The sequence below is a fragment of the Bison bison genome, unplaced genomic scaffold, assembly GCF_000754665.1.
Source record: "Bison bison bison isolate TAMUID 2011002044 unplaced genomic scaffold, Bison_UMD1.0 scf7180017864472, whole genome shotgun sequence".
In the NCBI taxonomy this organism is placed as follows: domain Eukaryota; kingdom Metazoa; phylum Chordata; class Mammalia; order Artiodactyla; family Bovidae; genus Bison; species Bison bison.
Window position 1 is genome coordinate 11,842,316 of NW_011495033.1, and position 19,040 is coordinate 11,861,355.

Consider the following 19,040-nt stretch of genomic DNA (forward strand, 5'->3'; position numbering starts at 1 on the left):
CACATCCATCGAGTCAGTGATGCCATCCAACCATCTCATCCTCTGTCGTCCCCTTCTCCTCCTGCCCCCGATCCCTCCCAGCATCAGAGTCTTTTCTAATGAGTCAGCTCTTCACATGAGGTGGCCAAAGTACTGGAGTTTCAGCTTTAGCATCATTCCTTCCAAAGAAATCCCAGGGCTGATCTCCTTCAGAATGGACTGGTTGGGTCTCCTTGCAGTCCAAGGGACTCTCAGGAGTCTTCTCCAACACCACAGTTCAAAAGCATCAATTCTTCGGCACTCAGCTTTCTTCACAGTCCAACTCTCACATCCATACATGACCACTGGAAAAACCAGTCTTGACTAGATGGACCTTTGTTGGCATTAGGTTTACATAAAAGTTGAGGAGAAAGTACAGAGAATTCCCATGTATCCCTCAAACATAACCGCCTCCCCGCCCTGGTTTCCCCTGTTAACATCTTGTATTAATGATGGCAGTGGCTGGCTTACAAGATCTTAGTTCCCAGACCAGGGATTGAACCTGGACCCACAGCAGTGAAAGTGTGGAGTACTAATCACTGAACCACCAGGGAATTCCCGAGGTACTTTTTTTTTAAATTAGTGAACCAATATTGACACTTTATTAACTTAAGTCCATAGTTTACATTTTTCTCCTTAGTGAAAAAATTCTTCTTGATATTACTTTTAACTCTAAGACTGATGAAGCAATGTTTACTTATTAAGGACTTCATTTCAGTTGTGTCTATATGGCTGCTACCTGTGAGACAATTAGAAAAGATTGATGTCTACATTTGTTTATTTAAGTGGGCTGTTTTTACATCATTCTTGGTAAGAAAACCTGTTGCAGGTAAAAAGTTTACATAAACACAGAAAGGTTGGAATGAGTGTGGGATGTTTGCCAGGTGGAGTGGCCCTTGATCTTGAGCAGGAATGTGAAGACCAGTGATGAAACGTGCTGCCCAGAGGAGGTGCTGCTTGTCTCTTAGGCATTGGTCCTTCTCTTGAGAGCTGGAAAGCTTAGGAAGTGTTATACCAGTGGGTTCAAGAATGAGTTGTACGCAAATGTGTTTCATGATATGGTATTATAACAAATTTCCAGATATTAAATATTAACAACGTTTTGAAAACAAGGGGCAAAGGCAACTTATGCTAAGTACCGTTAAGATTGAACGATGAGGCCAGTATAGACCTAGTTAGTTATTCGTCAGTTCATTCATCCAACCAGTATCTTTCTTTTTCTTTTTAATATTTAGGTATGGGTGTGTAGGGTCTTAGTTGTGGTGTGCGGGTAAGTGTGTGGGCTCTATAGTTGTGGCTCGTGGGCTGTCTAGTTGTCACATGAGAGTTCAGTTGCCCCTTGGCATGTGGAATCTTAGTTCCTCAACCAGGGATCAAACTTCTGCCTCCCCTCCATTGGAAGGTGGATTTTTAACCACTGGACCACCAGGGAAGTTCTGAAAAGCATCTTCTTGATTTAACTCTCTCTGTGTGCCAACCATGTGTTTTACATAACTTATTAGTTCAGTTAGTTCAGTCGTTGAGTAGTGTCCGGCTCTTTGGAACCTGGAGTGCTTCATGGACTGCAGCACGCCAGGCCTCCCTGTCCATCACAAACTCCCAGAGTTTACTCAAACTCATGTCCATTGAGTCGGTGATGGCATCCAACCATCTCATCCTCTGTTGTCCCCTTCTCTTCCTGCCTTTAATCTTTTCCTACATCAGGGTCTTTTCAAATGAGTCAGTTCTTTGCATCAGGTGGCCATAGTATTGGAATCTCAGCTTCAATATTTTATTGATAAATAAAACATTTTATTAATAACTATGAAATTTAGTACCATTACTTTGTTACATAGATATTTTATTACTCTTATTTTAAAACCAAACTCAGATTTAGCCCACTTAAATAGTTTATAAACACAATTCAGTTTATTTTCTACTGTAATAAACTGTTGGAATCCTTGATGTTGTTGATGTGATATTTGTAACTGATGGTCTCTCGTGCTGTACTCACTTGGCTTGTTGCCATAGGCCATGGTTTCGGAATAAGAATACAACTTCCGGGGTCCTACCTACTGGGGGCTCTGGGGTCCTACCTGCTGGGGGCTTTTCAAAGTGCAAGTGTTAGTTGCTCAGTCGTGTCTGACTCTTTGTGACCCCGTGGACTGTAGTCCACCAGGCTCCTCTGTCCATGGAATTCTCCAGGCAAGAATACTGGAGTTGGATGCCATTTCCTTTTCCAGGGTGCTTTTAACTCTTTTAGACTTTCTAGCTGGAACCAGAGGCAATGTTTGGAGAATGCAGGTGTGAAAGATATTTTTGACTGGAAGTCAGGATGTGCTTGAGATAAACATGAGGAATTGTATTTCTCATGTCTTTTATGTCTGATGCCTTGGTCTTTTAATTTATATTTCCAGTCTAAAATTGCCCTACTATATATGTTATAGCCATTTTGAAAAATAGGTAAATTAATGCCTCTATTTAAGTTTTTTAGAGATTGAAACTTGCTAAAGAAAGAAAAAGAAAAGGACTACTAAACATTATCTTTTGTGTTTGAACTGCTTGAGTTATAGGAGGAAGATACAGTAATTTTTTATGTTTCCTATCTTTAATAGGGACTGCATTTGCTTTGAGTGTTTGTGTGAATTTTTATAAATCAACATTTTTCCATTTCACTGGCTATCACTTTGTTATAACCCAATCATTTTACCTTATATGGGGAGGAGAGCTTGCTTATTACTGGATTTGAAATTAAAATATGAATTCAATCATGGACCAAAAGCTCTAGTTTTTCCAGATCTGCTAAAAAGAATCTCATTCATATTTTGTGTTGATTAGCATACATAACACTGGGAATGGAGGGTACTTCAGGACAGAACTCTTATGTCATGTGCCCTGATAGAGGACCACTATACTAAAGGGGTTTATTTATTTAGATTAAGGCAGCATTGCTTTGCCAGAGAAGACTGATTTATGCCTTTCGCTCACTGCTGCGTAATAGAGCGAAATCCATAATTTTTAGAATCAAGCAGCTGTATTGGGCCAGAGACTTTGTCAGGCCATTCATGAAATAGTAATATTGAATTTCAATAAGCACATGAAAAGATGTTCAAGCACCTTCTTTGAAGAAAGTGCAAATTAAAACCACAGTGAGAATCTCACTGAACATCCACCAGAGTGACACCAAGTGTTGGATGTGGAACAGGTAGAGAACTCTCTTATACTGGTAAGTTGTTCAGTTACTGTTTCATTAAAAATCTCCAAAAATGTGCCCATATTCCTAGTACAAAAGCAGTTTCAGTAGTATGTACTCAAATAAACATGTTCCATAAATGCCATGTGCAAGAATATTCATAGCAGTATTCCTTATGATGTTGCCATTTTAAAAATGGTAAAATCATGACACTCGTACAACTGTACAGTGGACATGTGTCATAGATTTTATTTAACTTTTTAATGAGGTGTTAGGCAAGTTATCGCTGGTTCAAAGGAGAATCTGAAGAACAGTATAAGCAGTTAGGAACGCTGAAATGAACCTGTTCAGAAATGTGAACCTAGCTCATATCCTGTTGGGACAAAAGTGTACTGCTTGGGATCTTTTTTATGAGTGGAGTTCAATTGCATCTCTGCTAGACAAAGTTCATTTGCATTTCTGTGGGCAACATCAATTGCCTTACTATCAGTTTTCTACAACTTAAAGTATTGTCAGATAGCCCAGTCAAGACAAAGGTGCAGGTTCTTACAGAATCAAATAGCCCCAAAGGATCTACTGTACAATTGTTGATAATCCACTGAAAGAACACACAATAACCTTTTTCCCCTTTGAAAGTTTGTGCAGTTTTTCCAGATACTTTATGAGCCCCAAACTAGAAACAACTTAGACTTCCATCAGCCAATGGTAGAATGGATAAACTGTAGTAGTTTTATGCAGTGGAAATCTGTGTAGCAACAGAAATAATCATATGCAATAATACAGATGAATTTCACAGGCAGGTGATGTGTAAAAGAAGCCATTCACGAAAGAGTACATACTGTGTGTTTCCATTTACATAAACTTGAACAAGTAAAACTTACGTGTTAGAAAAATCAAGATATTGGTTGTTGTAGTGACCCAAGGATGAAAAGAGCAGATAAAACCAAGGAGGGTCTTAGAATGTAGGAATGGAAAAACCAGACCCTTATTGTCTTTCCCTCCCCCATGTTGTAACTACTAACAGATTTCAGGTCTTCCTGAGCAGTATAACCTATCTCCCCTCCTGTCCCATCAGTTCAGTTCAGTCGCTCAGTTGTGTCTGACTCTTGCGACTCTGTGGACTGCAGCACACCAGTCCTCCCTTCCATTGCCAACTCCCAGAGTTTACTCAAACCCATGTCCACTGAGTCAGTGATGCCATCCAGCCATCTCATCCTCTGTCATCCCCTTCTCCTCCTGCCTTCAATCTTTCCCAGCATCAGGGTTTTTTTTTTTTTTCAAATGAGTCAGTTCTTCACATCAGGTGGCCAAAGTATTGGAGTTTCAGCTTCAGCATCAGTCCTTCCAATGATATTCAGGACTGATTTCCTTTAGGATGGACTGGTTTGATCTTGCTGTCCAGGGGACTCTCAAGAATCTTCTCCAACACCACAGTTCAAAAGCATCAATTCTTTGGTGCTCAGATTTCCTTATGGTCCAACTTTCACACCCATACATGACTACTGGAGAAACCATAGCCTTGACTAGATGGACCTTTGTTGGCAAAGTAATGTCTCTGCTTTTTAATATGTTCTCTAGGTTGGTCATAATTTTTCTTCCCAGGAGCAAGCGTCTCTTAATTTCATGGCTGCAGTCACCATCTACAGTGATTTTGGAGCCCAACAAAATAAAGTCTGTCACTGTTTCCACTATTTCCACTGTTTCCCCGTCTATTTCCATGAAGTGATGGGACCAGATGCCATGATCTTAGTTTTCTGAATGTTGAGTTTTAAGCCAACTTTTTCACTTTCCTCTTTCACTTTCATCAAGAGGCTGTTAGTTCTTCTTTGTTTTCTGCCATAATGGGTAGGGAGAAGGTATTTGGCTTACTCTTCCCACACCCAGTATATGTGCTTCATCCAATCAGCAAATGACCCATAAGACCCCTATCTCACTCCTCGTACCTTGGGTGTAAAAGTGGACTAAGAACCCCTGTTCAGGGTCGGTTCTCCCTTGAGCTGGCCTGCTGTTCTAACAGTGTCTCCTACTCTGATAAAGTTCATTTCCCTCTCATTCTGTCTCATATCTGGAAATTCTTTTCCATCCTGCGCCCAGACCATGAGAGTTATGGTTGTTGTTGCCTTGGGTTCGTGACTGGGAATGGGTGTGGGGACCTTCTGGGTGTCCGTACTGTTGTTTCTTGATGTCTGTGCTGGTAACAGATGTGTATTAACATTGCAAATTCATTAAGCTGTACAAACACCTAACATTTCTGTATTACTTCTGTGTCTGTTATCTTTCAATAAAGTTTGTTAAGGAGAATCAATGGCAGACCATAGTTCTCCATTTGCAGCGTCTCAAAGGGAAGTTGGACTTCCCTGGTGGCTCAGACAGTAAAGTGCCTGTCTACAATGCGGGAGACCTGGGTTCGATCCTTGGATCGGGAAGATCCCCTGGAGAAGGAAATGGCAATCGACTCCAGTATTATTGCCTGGAAAATCCCATGAACAGAGGAGCCTAGTAGGCTACAGTCCATGGGGTCACAAAGAATCGGATACAACTCAGCGACTTCACTTCACTTCACTTCAAAGGGAAGCTGGGGGTGTAAATATGTATTCCTGTCCTGATTCTTTGTCATTGTAAAGCATTATTATTGTCCTTTGTGTTTGATTGACTTCTCTATTTTGTAGTCAGATGTCTTTGAAAAGTCATCAGGATTTCAGAGGCAGGTTTGGTTCTGAGGACTAGATGACCTTCGTGTGCTTTTAGGATTCTCTGAAAGCACTTACAAAGCTCCCCCACTACTTTTACAGCCTTTTCTGTGTGTGTGTGATTGTCTTCGGCTGTTATAATTTCCTCTTGCCTTCGATTGAGTTGTGAGATTCTAAACTTGTCCTCCCCTCCACCGCTTTTTGGTTTGGTATGTAATTTGCATATTTTCACCATGCGAAAGCTATTTTCTATGGTTGGAAAAGATTTTTTTCCAACAGTGTGAACAAATCATTCTTTGTTCTCCTTATTGTGCCTCCAAACTGGTACGTCCGGTTTATGCTCCAAACAACAAAAGTCTGTCATCAGAAATTAAAATGCCAGTAAGAACAAAGGCAGAGACCATGAGGAGCTATTGGAGAGGTTTCCTCCCTATTTGCTCCTCTCCCCAAGTTACTGCAGTTGCCAGCAAGTTGGAGCTTTGCTTGGTACACGCCTTGCTGGTAGTTCTACCCTTGTATTTATTATTAGTGTTGGTTTAAAAGTGAACTTAGAGCCCCTGGTGATTCTTCCCAGGATCAGTTAAAATCCTCATCTGTGAGGATTTTATTCTTTGCTATTTTCAACGAGTTTTTTTTTTTTTTTTTTAAAGAAACCTAAAAATCAATTTGACACTCATTTAATTGAGAGCAATATTGCCAGTGAACATGTTGTTTAAAATGATTAGAGGTAATTGAAAACGGCAGCCAAAGTGGAGCCTGTAAGACCATATCCATTTTCTCTGTGTCCTCCCTAAAATGTGCACATCTTATCTGTATCCAAATGATTAGCACTTTTTCTGTTCTGAAATTGTATTCCAGTGTAGAATTTGCCTATATTATTTGGAGGGTGTTCTCCTCCAAGTGTCATGCTTGACATTTGTGACTCAGGAAACTTTAGAATTCTGCTTCTAACAATTTTGATTTTAACATGTTCATAAATTTCTATCACTATTTTGTAAATTGTGATAGTGCTTTCCCCGCTTCCTTCTCTGATGTTTTAATGAAAGATTCTAGGACCTTAACTTAGGGGCAAGAAGGACGGGGTAATGAATATGAGGATGTATTTTGTAATCAATACTAATGTTTTTTCTTAACCTGTTGCTGTACATTTAAAGAGGGATTTAGAGTAAAAGCTTAGAATAGAATAAGGCATTTCGGTTTGTTTTAAAAGCTGTTATGCTCAAAAGCATGGTATGTTCAGATTTCAAAATGTTTTTATATATCAAAGTAAGCTCTTGGGTATTAAATCCAGTGATAACAAACGTTTATCATATTGTGAATGTGGCAAGACAGGTTTGTTATATTCTTTATTCTTTATTATAATTTAGTATAGCAGCTCAGGTAAATATGTTTAGACTTTTTTTTAAACTTTTTTTTTAAGCTTATTTGATAGAACCAAAAACTAAATGCTAGACTTGTGGCATATGGAAATAATATTTCAGAGCAGTGGATTTTGTGTTAGAATACTATGATTTGTTATAGGTATTATAATCCTTATTTGTGAGAAATGGTTTTCATTACTCTGAATTATAACTTCAATGCAATATCTACGGTATTGTTTTACAGTTTATTTTTCATTTCATTCTTGGTAGAAATAGTATGTATATTGAAGAATATTATTTATCCATTGTCCAACAGCAGTTTATTTTCGAAAAGTAAGTGGCTTGACAGCTTTGGAGATAGCAAGTAATGTACCTGTAATGTAATTGGACTGTGTTAGTGATATACCTTTCTATGAAAGTGTTCCTAAAATCAAAGAGGTGATGGTAATTTTTAGATTTCAGAGAATGTGTGATTATTTGATGGGGTGGGAGATTGGACAAAATGACCCTTTAAGGATTTTTCTAAATTTAAAATTCTGTTCTATAAGAATAAAATGTAGATTTAAAAGCTGTAACTCTAATGGCCTTCGTAGTTCATTTAAAAATTTAATGTTTACAGAGGACTTTGTAGAGAGGTAAACTCTTTAGTTTGCTATCCTGAGTTTGTAGCTTTTGTGTGTTTAATTGGTGGTAGGTGGTGCTGTTGTTGCATGGTTAGTGGAAGAGCCTAGCGTTCCTCATAGCTTCTGCTTCCCAAGTGCTATAGAGGGATTTGCCACTGTGGCCAATAAATATATTTTAATTATTTTTATGTTATAAATGAATATGATGGCTCTTTGGGCATTACCATAATTTAACATTTATAAGAGACAAAATTATTTACAGTTTGCAGCACTTCAATTCAGGTAGAAGAGAAGCTGAAGATCTAAAAAAAGTATTGATCTAAAAGGCAGCGCTACAGATTTTTTGTCCAATATTGGAAGACTCATAGACCTTTTGTAATATATAAAGTGTTGATATTTTAAATTCCTTGTTTGGCAGGCCTGTTTTTAAAGAAATACTGTCGGTGTGTTTACTTTATGGAATGTTTACCATTTTTACATCTATTGTAAGTTTTTGGGTTTATAGAATGAGTTTTACAGTATTTGCCATTTTCTTGATCTGATGTAACATATTCCATCAAACACTTGGCAATTAAGAAAATTTATTGGGCACTACATTACCACTTACAGTACTCTGGAAAGACTTTCTTAACTAATTATGATTTAATCTGTGCAGTATTTGAATTAGCAGCAGATTGTCCTTTTGAACTAGTAATTCTGAAAAGCAATTGTTTCCACACCCAACACATATATCAGTCTACCTCTTTTCCTTTTGGAGGAATAGACTACCCTTTATATTTGAGGAACAAATCTGATAATGACTCAAAATGAACAGATTCATATAATGTTTGATCTTAGTGTATAATAAAAATGAAATTTAAAGATGCATACATTTTTAATGAATAGAATATTGAAGCTAAAAGCATTTTGAGTTTGTTTAGCATCTTTATCGTCTCAACTTATAAATGCAAAGAATATAGGCTTAGAGGAAGTAGAGGAAATGTTGGTCAAAAAGTATAAAGGTTCAGTTTTATAAGTTGAGTAAGTCAGGAGACTTAATGTTTAGGCATGGTGACTGTAATTAATTATATTGTATTGAATACTGAAAAAATAGATTTCTTGGCCTTCCTTGGTGGTCCAGTGGTTAAGACTGTGCTTCCACTGCAGGGGGATGTGAGTTCGATCCCTGGTCAGGGAACTAAGATCCTGCATGTCATGCGACATGGCCATAAAAGAAAGAAAAGAAAACTAGATAACTAGATTTCAGTTGCTTTTATCACATACAGAAGGTTACTCTGAGAACCTGACATACATACATACATATATATATATATATATATACACACACACACAGGTATATGTATATCAAATCTTCGTGTTGTACAGCTAAATGCATACAATATTTACTAAAATATATTTAGAGAAGAAAATAAGTAATAAAGGTTTATAGAGGTTAAATGATTTACTCAAGGAGGTTAACAGCTAGGGTGCAGAACCGTAACTGGCACCCAGGTCATTCACCCTCCACCTCAGTGTTCTTTGCAACATGTTTTGCTTCTTCTCATACATAGCACATTTGTGAAAGTTACTATAGCATTTAAGTTCTGCTTTTCAGAATGTTAAGAATATTTATTTTCATACATAGAAAGCTGAATACTAATAAAAATCCTAGCTGCTTTGCTCTAAAATGGAAGGCAGTCATGTAGGAACTGAACAAACTTTAACAAACTTGTGGTTTATTAAAGATAAAAATTATAGGCTTCCGAAACAGACCTTTTATTTTCCTATTCATATGAAGTGCATGCTCTTAACATTTTCCAAAAATATTTATGATAATTTAACATATCAACATGCTTAATGTGTATGGTCACCATAAGTGTGTGTATATGTGTATATATTAACATTTGAGACCAAAAATCATGGTAAAAATTTAGGAGATCTTGTTTTTGTATAATAATGTTCTGACCTGTGTTTTCGTTTCCTGTATTTTTTCTGTCTCCTCCTGCAGATCAGTGGGGAAGCACAGGAGCTTTTTTCTGTTCGACATGGCCCAATTCGAGCGGCTAGAATCTTGCCTGCTCCACAGTTTGGTGAGTGTAGCCCTTAAGAAGAAACAAATCATTCAGCAAGAGGTTTCTCTTTTATTGGTCTTGGACAACAGACAGCAAGAATGATAACTAAAGCCTGTTTTCCTCCAAGTGTCCATACCCCTTCCCCTCCTCCCTCCAAGATAAAGTCTTAAGTTCTGTCAGTTGAGATGGAAATAGGTAATCTTAACCAATTCAATATGGCCATTCACTTTCTGCTGTGGTTTTGATTTATCTTCCTCCTCTTTGATCTCCATTTAGTCTCTGACTTTGCTGGCTCGCTCTTGAAGGCCTCTTCTCTCTTGGTTTTCATGGCAGCGCTCATCCCAGATCCCTTCCTTGCTGACTGTGCTGCTTTTGTTATGTTGCTCGTTTAGCTTTCTGCTGTGGGTATTCCCCAAGTCTCTGATGTTCTCAGTGTCTTTGCTCTTCTCAGTTTTACTTAACTGCCTTGGGGAGCTTGGTTTTCACCATTATCTGGATTGCAGATGAATCTCTTGTCTGTATTTATAGCGATGACAGAAGTACAACTTTGGACTTTTGGCCTTGAATTTTTGCTTTAATAATGAAAACTTCTTAATGTCATATGTAAATATTAGGCATTTTTTAATTAAAAAAATCAGATATATGGTTAAACTATATCAGTTGTTCAGAAGCCTAAATAACTCCCAACTCTAATGATCTACGCTTTGTACAGACTGTCTTTTCTCTTTAATTTGCCAGTGTTCACTCAGTAATGTTTTTTGCATGTGCATTAAAAACAATCATTTTAGTACCATTTGCATACTTATAAAAGAATATTAAAATATTTAAATTCTGTTATATTTTTAAAGTTTGTACAGAAGTTGGAAATCTTCCTAACACTTTGTACAGTTACTTCTCTAAATTGGTGAGAATGGTGTTTATTTAAACTATTGTGTGCCTAAGTATTATTAGAGATTAATTTAATTATGAAATCTGCTTAATCGAAATGGTAGAGGTAGAGGTAATAAGGCAACAGTATCCTGCAGTCATGCGGAGGTTTCCCCTTGTTATTGAAGAATGTGGCATTATACAGTTACCAGCGCTGTCTCTGCTTCACACACACTGTTTTTTGTTGCATTTGTGTTTTGGTGAAAGTTTTGACAAAGAAGATTGTTTTTGGAATAGCCAGCTTTCTCTTTGGATGGTTGGAATTAAGAACTTCATTACTAAAGGAGTCTGCTGTGTCTTTGTTTCTTTGGTGTGTAATTCACAGGGGCAGATTTTTCTCCTTTGATTTATGAAGTTCTTCTCTTTATATCAACTATTTACTATTTATTAAAAATTTTTTTGGTTGCACTGTGTGGCTTGTGGGATCTAGTTTCATGACCAGGGATAGTATCCAGGCCTCCTGCAGTGGAAGCATGGAGTCCTAACCGCTGGGCCACCAGGGAATTCCCCTATTTATGCCAATTATTAATGTTCAACTTTTCTCAAATTTTTTGCTTTGGGCAGAAATACTTCATGGGAGAGTATAAAACTTTAGAAGTTAGTATTGCTATTAGGATTTGAGTTTGTTTAATTTACTTTGTCTAATTAAAAGAAAAATTTCTTCATCCACTATAACTTTTTAATACACTTTAATTTTAATATTTAAGATGTAATTTCACAAAGCTAAATGTCTGACTTACACAAAATGTATGTGTTGGTTTTATTATTTAATTTTTTAGATTTGTTTTCATTAAAGCTATACATGCAACTGATCAGATAAATTTTGTAATGGAAAATAGACTACCTAATTCCTCTCTTTTGCCCATTTTGCTTCTGCACGCATTTTGGTGGAATAAGTCTTTACTAGTTTCTGGAAAAAGAATGTGTGGTGGATCTTGTTTGTCTGAAGATGTCTTTATTCTTTCTTAATTAGTTCTTGATTGTTAATTTGGCTGGATAAGAAATACTTGTAAGTAATGCTACTTCAGAAATTTGAAGGTATTAATCTAGTGTTATGGTTGAAGAATCTTAAGTATTTTGATACCTTTTTCTTTGTAAATGGCTTGTTTATTCCTCTGGGACCTAGTAGAATGTTGGCTTTATTCCCAGTGTTCTGAAATTTTGCAGTGTTGTTTGTTGGTTCATATATTATTCTGGGCCTCTTCAGTGTAGAAGTGCAAGTATATAGTTTTGAGAAAGTTCCTTAAACTACTTTTTCTATGATTTCCTTTCCTAAATTTTCCATGTTCTCTCTGGTACTTGTGTTTGACTGTTACACCCCCAGAGTGATTAATTAAAAAATAATTTCATCCCTGTTCTCTTTGGGATATTGTCTGAATGTGGCTTGCTAACTCCTCTTGAGTAATTCTTTTCTGTTACCCTTTTTTTTTAACTTCACCTTCTCATACCCAACACATTGCTCGCTCTCTCTTTCCCTCTCCTTCTTTCCCTCCCTTTGCTTCTGCCTCTCTCTCTCTCCCTTCCTTTGTCTTTTCTTTTTTCTTCCTCTCTCCTTTCTCCCTCTTTCCCTTTCTCTTTCTTGATGTAATTTGTTTTGCATGTAAATATTATCAAACAGAATCCAGTGATACATAGAAAGAATTATATGTCAGGACCAAGTAAAAGATATTCCAGGTATACAAGGTTGGTTAACATTTGAGAATCAATCAGTGTATTTCACCATATTAGTAGAATGAAGAAGAAACACAAATAATCATTTCAATAGAAATGGAAAAAATCTTTAGCAAAATTTAATAACTATTTATGATTAAAAAAATGTTTAGCAAATTAAGAATAGAAAGAAACATCAGTATGCTAAAGAAAGTCTATAAAGGATCTACTGTTAATATTACAATCAATAATGATATATTAAATATTTTCCTTTGGAATTTGGGATGGATTTACCATTGAACTTCTATTTACCACTGAACTCAAGTCCTTGCCATTATAATAAGATATGAAAAAGAAAAGATGTAAATATTAGAATGAAAGTTGTAAAATCATCTTTATTCATAGATAATTTGAATGTGTATGTAGAAAATACAAAGAAATCTCCAAATGGTTAGAATTACGAAATCAGTAAGAACTGTTGCACAGCAGAATCATTAGGTCTTTGGTGAACTGATTCCCTTGCAGTGTGTTTTTCCAGCATTATCTTTGGCCATCACCAGTGTTCCCTATCTCCACCTTCCTCTCCGCAACAACACTCCTTTGTGATAGTTTTATTGAGCTTCCATTTCCTAGAATGAGCCCTCTTCTTCCTATCAGGTCTCTCATTTTCTACTTCCTCTTCTAGAATACACATGTCCTAACTCTTGAGTTAGGACGTTATTCAGCTTCTCTTGAGTTAGGACATTATTCAGGGTCAGTAGTATGTGTTCCCATAGGATTTACTGTGTTTTTTTTTAAATTTTAGTTGCTCATTGCCTCTTACTTGTAGGTTTGTAGGCTGTTTTCAAATCTTTAGTACCTAACAGAGTACTTGATACAAGGTGTTAATATATATTTTAATGTTCCTACATAATATAATCTTTTGAAAGTTATTATCTAGAAGAAAAGCAAGTTCCCTTTCTGTAGGTATTTCTGTGCAGTCTGTCTCCTAACAAAAGTGAGAAACTGAAAGATTTGGATGTTCTTTTACCCCATGCTGCTGCTGCTAAGTCACTTCAGTCGTGTCCGACTCTGTGCGACCCCATAGACGGCAGCCCACCAGGCTCCCCCGTCCCTGGGATTCTCCAGGCAAGAATTCTGGAGTGGGTTGCCATTTCCTCCTCCAATGCATGAAAGTGAAAAGTGAAAGTGAAGTCGCTCAGTCGTGTCCGACTCGTAGCGACCCCATGGACTGCAGCCCACCAGGCTCCTCCATCCATGGGATTTTCCAGACAAGAGTACTGGAGTAGGGTGCCATTACCTTCTCCGCTTTTACCCCATAGAAGGTCATTATTATATTTAATTGGCATTTATTCATATCATCACAGTTTGTGCTTCCCAATTTTTTCATGGTCACTAATATTAATTGATTACTTTCTTAATGAACCTACGCCTGCAGTCTTCCAGGAAGCTATGACCAATCAATTGGTATTTTCATGTCAAATAAAAGCTGTTATTTATTATCTTTCAAATCCATCCTTTTTAGAAATTAATTTCAAGTCAATTCTTATTACTCTCAATGACTCTAGTAGTTTTAAGTAAATCAGTACCTGACTTGTGAAATAAAATATAGCAATATATGTGATTTAATGTGTAAGTTAAAAATTTTAGATAGCTGTGGATATTGTGCTAATAATGATTATTTCCAAGGAGTGGGATCAGAGGCCACATTTGCCTTAATATGTTTTAAATTTCTTAATTTGAAGACCATACAATTAATTCTAACCACTTAAAATATTCGTTATAAGAATCAAGGAATGCTGAAATGTAGAAAGTGAAAATTCGTGTGATTCTGTTATTAGTGATAAACCCCGGTTGCCTCTTTACTTCTTTTTTTTTTTTATTTTTTATTATTATTTTTTTTGCCTCTTTACTTCTTTAATTTCTTCACTCAGATACTGAGTGTATATTGATAGCTTACAGTATGCATTTCCTGTTTTTTTTTTCACCCTTGAGCTATTCATACATTCTTGAAATTAACGTGTATTATATACAGTACCTGATTCAAGTTCTTTACATGTATTATATGTATTTGCTTTTGGATGTGTGTGTATGTAGAACAGTTTATATTGTGAACATCTTTCCATTTCAAAAGTTCTTTCAGCATTGCCAAAAATTATGTTATTTCATTGTATGAACATTTATATTAATTTTAAACCTTTGCCCTGTAACATGTTACATTGTTATATACTTGTGTGTATGTGTGTGTGTGTGTGTGTACTATATATATATATATATATCGGAGAAGGCAATGGCACCCCACTCCAGTACTCTTGTCTGGAAAATCCCATGGATGGAGGAGCCTGGTAGGCTGCAGTCCATGGGGTTGCTGAGGGTCGGACACAACTGAGTGACTTGACTTTAACTTTTCACTTTCATGCATTGGAGAAGGAAATGGCAACCCACCCCAGTGTTCTTGCCTGGAGAATCCCAGGGACGGGGGAGCCTGGTGGGCTGCCGTCTGTGGGGTCGCACAGAGTCGGACACGACTGAAGTGACTTAGCAGCATATATATATATATATACATTTAAAAAGTATACAAGGAATTATTTTTAGGATAACTCCTAGAAGGATAATTACTAGGTAAAAGAATGTATTCATGTAAAAATTTGACAGATATTGTAAAATTGCTTCTCAAAGGAAGTATGCTGTTTATACATGTGAATTCCCTTTTCCCAGTTCTGTGCTTTATTGGCTGTTATGCCTATGTGGTGAAGGAAAATCCTATTCTTTAGCAATTTTTTCTGTCTTTGAGTGCTAGGGAGAGTGGATAGTCCTCATATTTTTGCTGTTTTTTCTAATAATACCATGCTTGTTTTGTACTACTGATTTCAACTCTTTACTAGATTATTAGTGATATATTCTTATGTATGTGTGTCTGTAGATGTCCTGTATTGTTGTTCAGTCACTAAGTTGTGTCTGACTCTTTCCCACCCCATGAATTGCAGCACACCAGACTTCCCTGTCTTTCACTATCTCCAAGAGTTTGCTCAAACTCATGTCCATTGAGTTGATGATGCCATCCAGCCATCTCACCCTCTGTCACCCTCTTCTCCTCTTGTCCTCAGTCTTTCCCAGCATCAGGGTCTTTCTAGTGAGTCAGCCCTTTGCATCACATGGCCAAAATATTGGAGCTTCAGCTTCATTATCAGTCAGTTCAGTCGCTCAGTCATGTCCAACTCTTTGCGACCCCATGGACTGTGGCACGCCGGGCTTCCTTGTTCATCGCCAACTCCTGGAACTTGCTCAAATTCATGTCCAACGAGTCGGTGATGCCATCCTCTGTCGTCCCCTTCTCCTCCTGCCTTCAGTGTCTCCCAGCTTCAGGGTCTTTTCCAGTGAGTCCGTTCTTTGCATCAGGTGGCCGAAGTATTGGAGCTTCAGCTTCAGCATCAGTCCTTCCAATGAATATTCAGGACTGAATATTCCAGTGAATATTCCTTTAGGATGGACTGGTTGGATCTCCTTGAAGTCCAAGGGACTCTTAAGAGTCTTCTCCAACACAGTTAGAAAGTTCAAAAGCATTAATTCTTTGCCGCTGAGCCTTCTTTATGGTCCAGCTCTTACATACATGTCTTTAGTTTCATACAAAGAAAATCTTTGCGTATCTTTACCATATCTAATTTTAAATCATGACTCTCTTTGAAAGTTGAAGTTTTTCTTTTTCTATTATATCTTCTTGAATGTTTTTTTTTTTTTGCCAACCTCTGATTTTCATAGCTTTTTTGGGGAAATTTCTCCTTTGTTATATCTTCCTTTAGAATCACAGGTACAGTTGTTTTTAATCATTATATTCTCTTCAGTGCCTTGTGTGATATGTGGAATATCTATAGGTGGTACCCACCAAATGGATTTATGCAGTATTTTGCCAAAGAAAAACGAAAACTCTACTTTAGTATAATGTAGTTTTTAAAATCATTTATCACTGACCAAATGGATAGTGCCATTTTTGACTGTAACAGAGCTTGTAATTCTGTCAGGAATTATATTAGCCTCTTGCTTACGCCGTTTGCTTATTGCTTATGGAGTAGATGACCATTTTGGGTTCTCAACTGAACCAGATTTTTTAGAAATCCATATTGAACCTTATTTATTATCCTTAGGAGTCTAATATACTGGGTGTCTGAATTTTCTTGTTTTAGAGCAAATTCTTATAAAGTAGGGCTTTTACTCTGAGAGCAGATGGACTGTGGAGATACGGTTTCCTTAAGTGTCTATGAGCCAAAATCCTGTTTCTCATCTAATACAGTGGGTAGACAACTTGGCTTATTCCTTTTAGGTTATTTTATTATTACTTACTGCCAGAAAGTTAACTATTATTTTTTGTTCTGCTATGCATGGAATTCACAGTTCACATCCTAAAATATTAAAAGGTTTTTAAAAAAACCCCAAGGTCCAGTCCATTTTTCCTTACTGGAGTATAAATGCCTAGTATATTTTGAAGCTTATAATATTGTAAACAGCCCACCCATGCAGTCAAAAACACTAATTGTAGCTGCTGTTTTATGATATGAATGGCTGAAGTTATTTTCTAGAGACAGATATGAGCAGAACACCTTTAGAATTGTTAAACCTTTTCTCATTTCCTTTTTTCTTTGCAAATTTTTGAATAGGTTGCACTTTCTATGTGTTGAATTTCATTATTTTCTCAATGTGCTGGCTACGTGTTTCATCCTTTTCAAACAAGTTTTGTCACAATCAAGGGAGAGCTGTTTGATTTGTTTAGTCATATGAATTCAGAAATTCTGATTAACTTTTCCAGAAGGGCTTGTCATAATTTTTTTTTAAAACTCTAATAACTGTGGTTCAACAAGTAAACCCTGCAAACACACACACTCTCACAGTCTGTTCATCCAAAACACTAGCGCCTTTCCGAAAGTAGGCCAACTGACATTTGCTTACAGTCATCACCAGTATTTTGCAAAGAGGAAACAGGCTTATCGACATTTTAAATGGCCAAACTATGAGATTTAGGGCTTCCCTAATGTTTTCTGCTCTAATTACTTCTCAGTTTGCTTTGTGTATTTTTTTTTTTCATAACACCTAGTCCTTATTACTGGGCCCTTTGTCACTTGGGATCATGTAGATTTTTACAAAATTTTGCGAAGCCTGTGATTTAGGTGAATCCTAACTTGGGAACATATGTCCTGTTCACTTGAAATTTTTGTAATGTTTTTGGTCAGAAAAACAGTGTTTTTAAAAGAGAATGTTTTAGAAATACTGCTTTTTTAGTTTAAAAATCCTTTTAGTTTTTGGTGATGCCATGGTATTGAGTTAGATAAATTGATCTAACCGTATTCCCAGTTCACACCTAAATATATGATCCCTATAGTTTGGGACTTTTCCTATGAAGGCTGTAGTGAGTAGGAAGTATACTAAAGAGAAAAGAGAGGAAGTAAACGGACAAGTCATATGTATAATATTGCTTTGATACTCTTCAGATACAATTCTAGGTTGATTATAAACATTATCACCACTTTACTGCTGTTTTGCAAGGTGAATACCATTACCCTATTTTATAGGTGAGGAAACTAAGCTCAAAGAGGTAGGTGACTAGCATCAAGATACGTAGCTGTTAAGTGATCCAGCTGGAATTTGAAGTTTCAAGCTCACCCTTAACCATTTAGGCCTCACTGTCTTCCATTATATGATTTTTCCTTTATTATAGGAAAACAATTTTAGCAAATCCAGGTGTTTCTAGGCTATGACTCTGACCGCAGAAATCAAACAATTTTGTATTCATTGAAATTTGTAAAAGTAGCTCTGTTTTTCTGTATTTTCATTCACACTTGAAGCTCTAAAGTATCTTCAATTGTGTTTTCATTATATTTGAAGTCCTTGGTTTTTAGTCTAACAGTGAAGAGCAATGAAGATAGTCAGTATTGGGACCCATATATAGGTAATCTGTTTTCCTACATTAAGTACATTGAAAATTTTAAGCTGTTGGGATGAAGTATATCACAAAGACAGCTGTAATCTATTCAAAGTACGTTCACTCTAAATTAAATCAGCCCTTTAAAAGAAATGTTGGTTCCCTTTACTGGACTTGGTATAAACTATTAAAAGTACATCAGAAGGGTTAGTGACGGATATCTCAAATCAGATAAAAACAAAGGTGTAACATGAAGCAACTAAATTACATGTGAGCTTAGTGATTCTGACCCAAATAAACAGACTTGTAATGGAGATGCTGATCCTTATCAGGACAGTTTAAATGCCTTTTTTTTTTAAACTGTAGAACTATAAAGAAGATTGTAGGTGTTTTAGTGAATTGGACAAATTATGGTCTTGAAAATTGTTTGTTTATCCTTACACATTCCTAGGTGTGAAAATGAAAACTCATAATTTTCTAAATAATAGATATTTTAAAGTAAATCTTTTAAAGGATTTATCTTTATTGACAAATAATTTTCATGCCATGAAACTCATCAATTTTAAGTAGAAAATTTGATGAGTTTTGCCAGATGGATATCGTTATGTAACTATCAAAACACAAAACCTTTTATCAC

General features: G+C 36.5%; 1 protein-coding gene across 6 annotated transcripts in view; it reads left to right on the forward strand.

Moving 5' to 3' along the window:
* The window catches only part of BCAS3 (breast carcinoma amplified sequence 3), a 591,772-nt gene that overhangs the window by 48,638 nt on the left and 524,094 nt on the right, over positions 1-19,040 (forward strand). For all 6 annotated transcript variants that reach the window (XM_010861584.1, XM_010861585.1, XM_010861586.1 and 3 more), the window contains exon 6: positions 9,852-9,933. In XM_010861584.1, the coding sequence (XP_010859886.1) occupies positions 9,852-9,933 (82 nt within the window). The remainder of the gene's footprint in view (positions 1-9,851; positions 9,934-19,040) is intronic.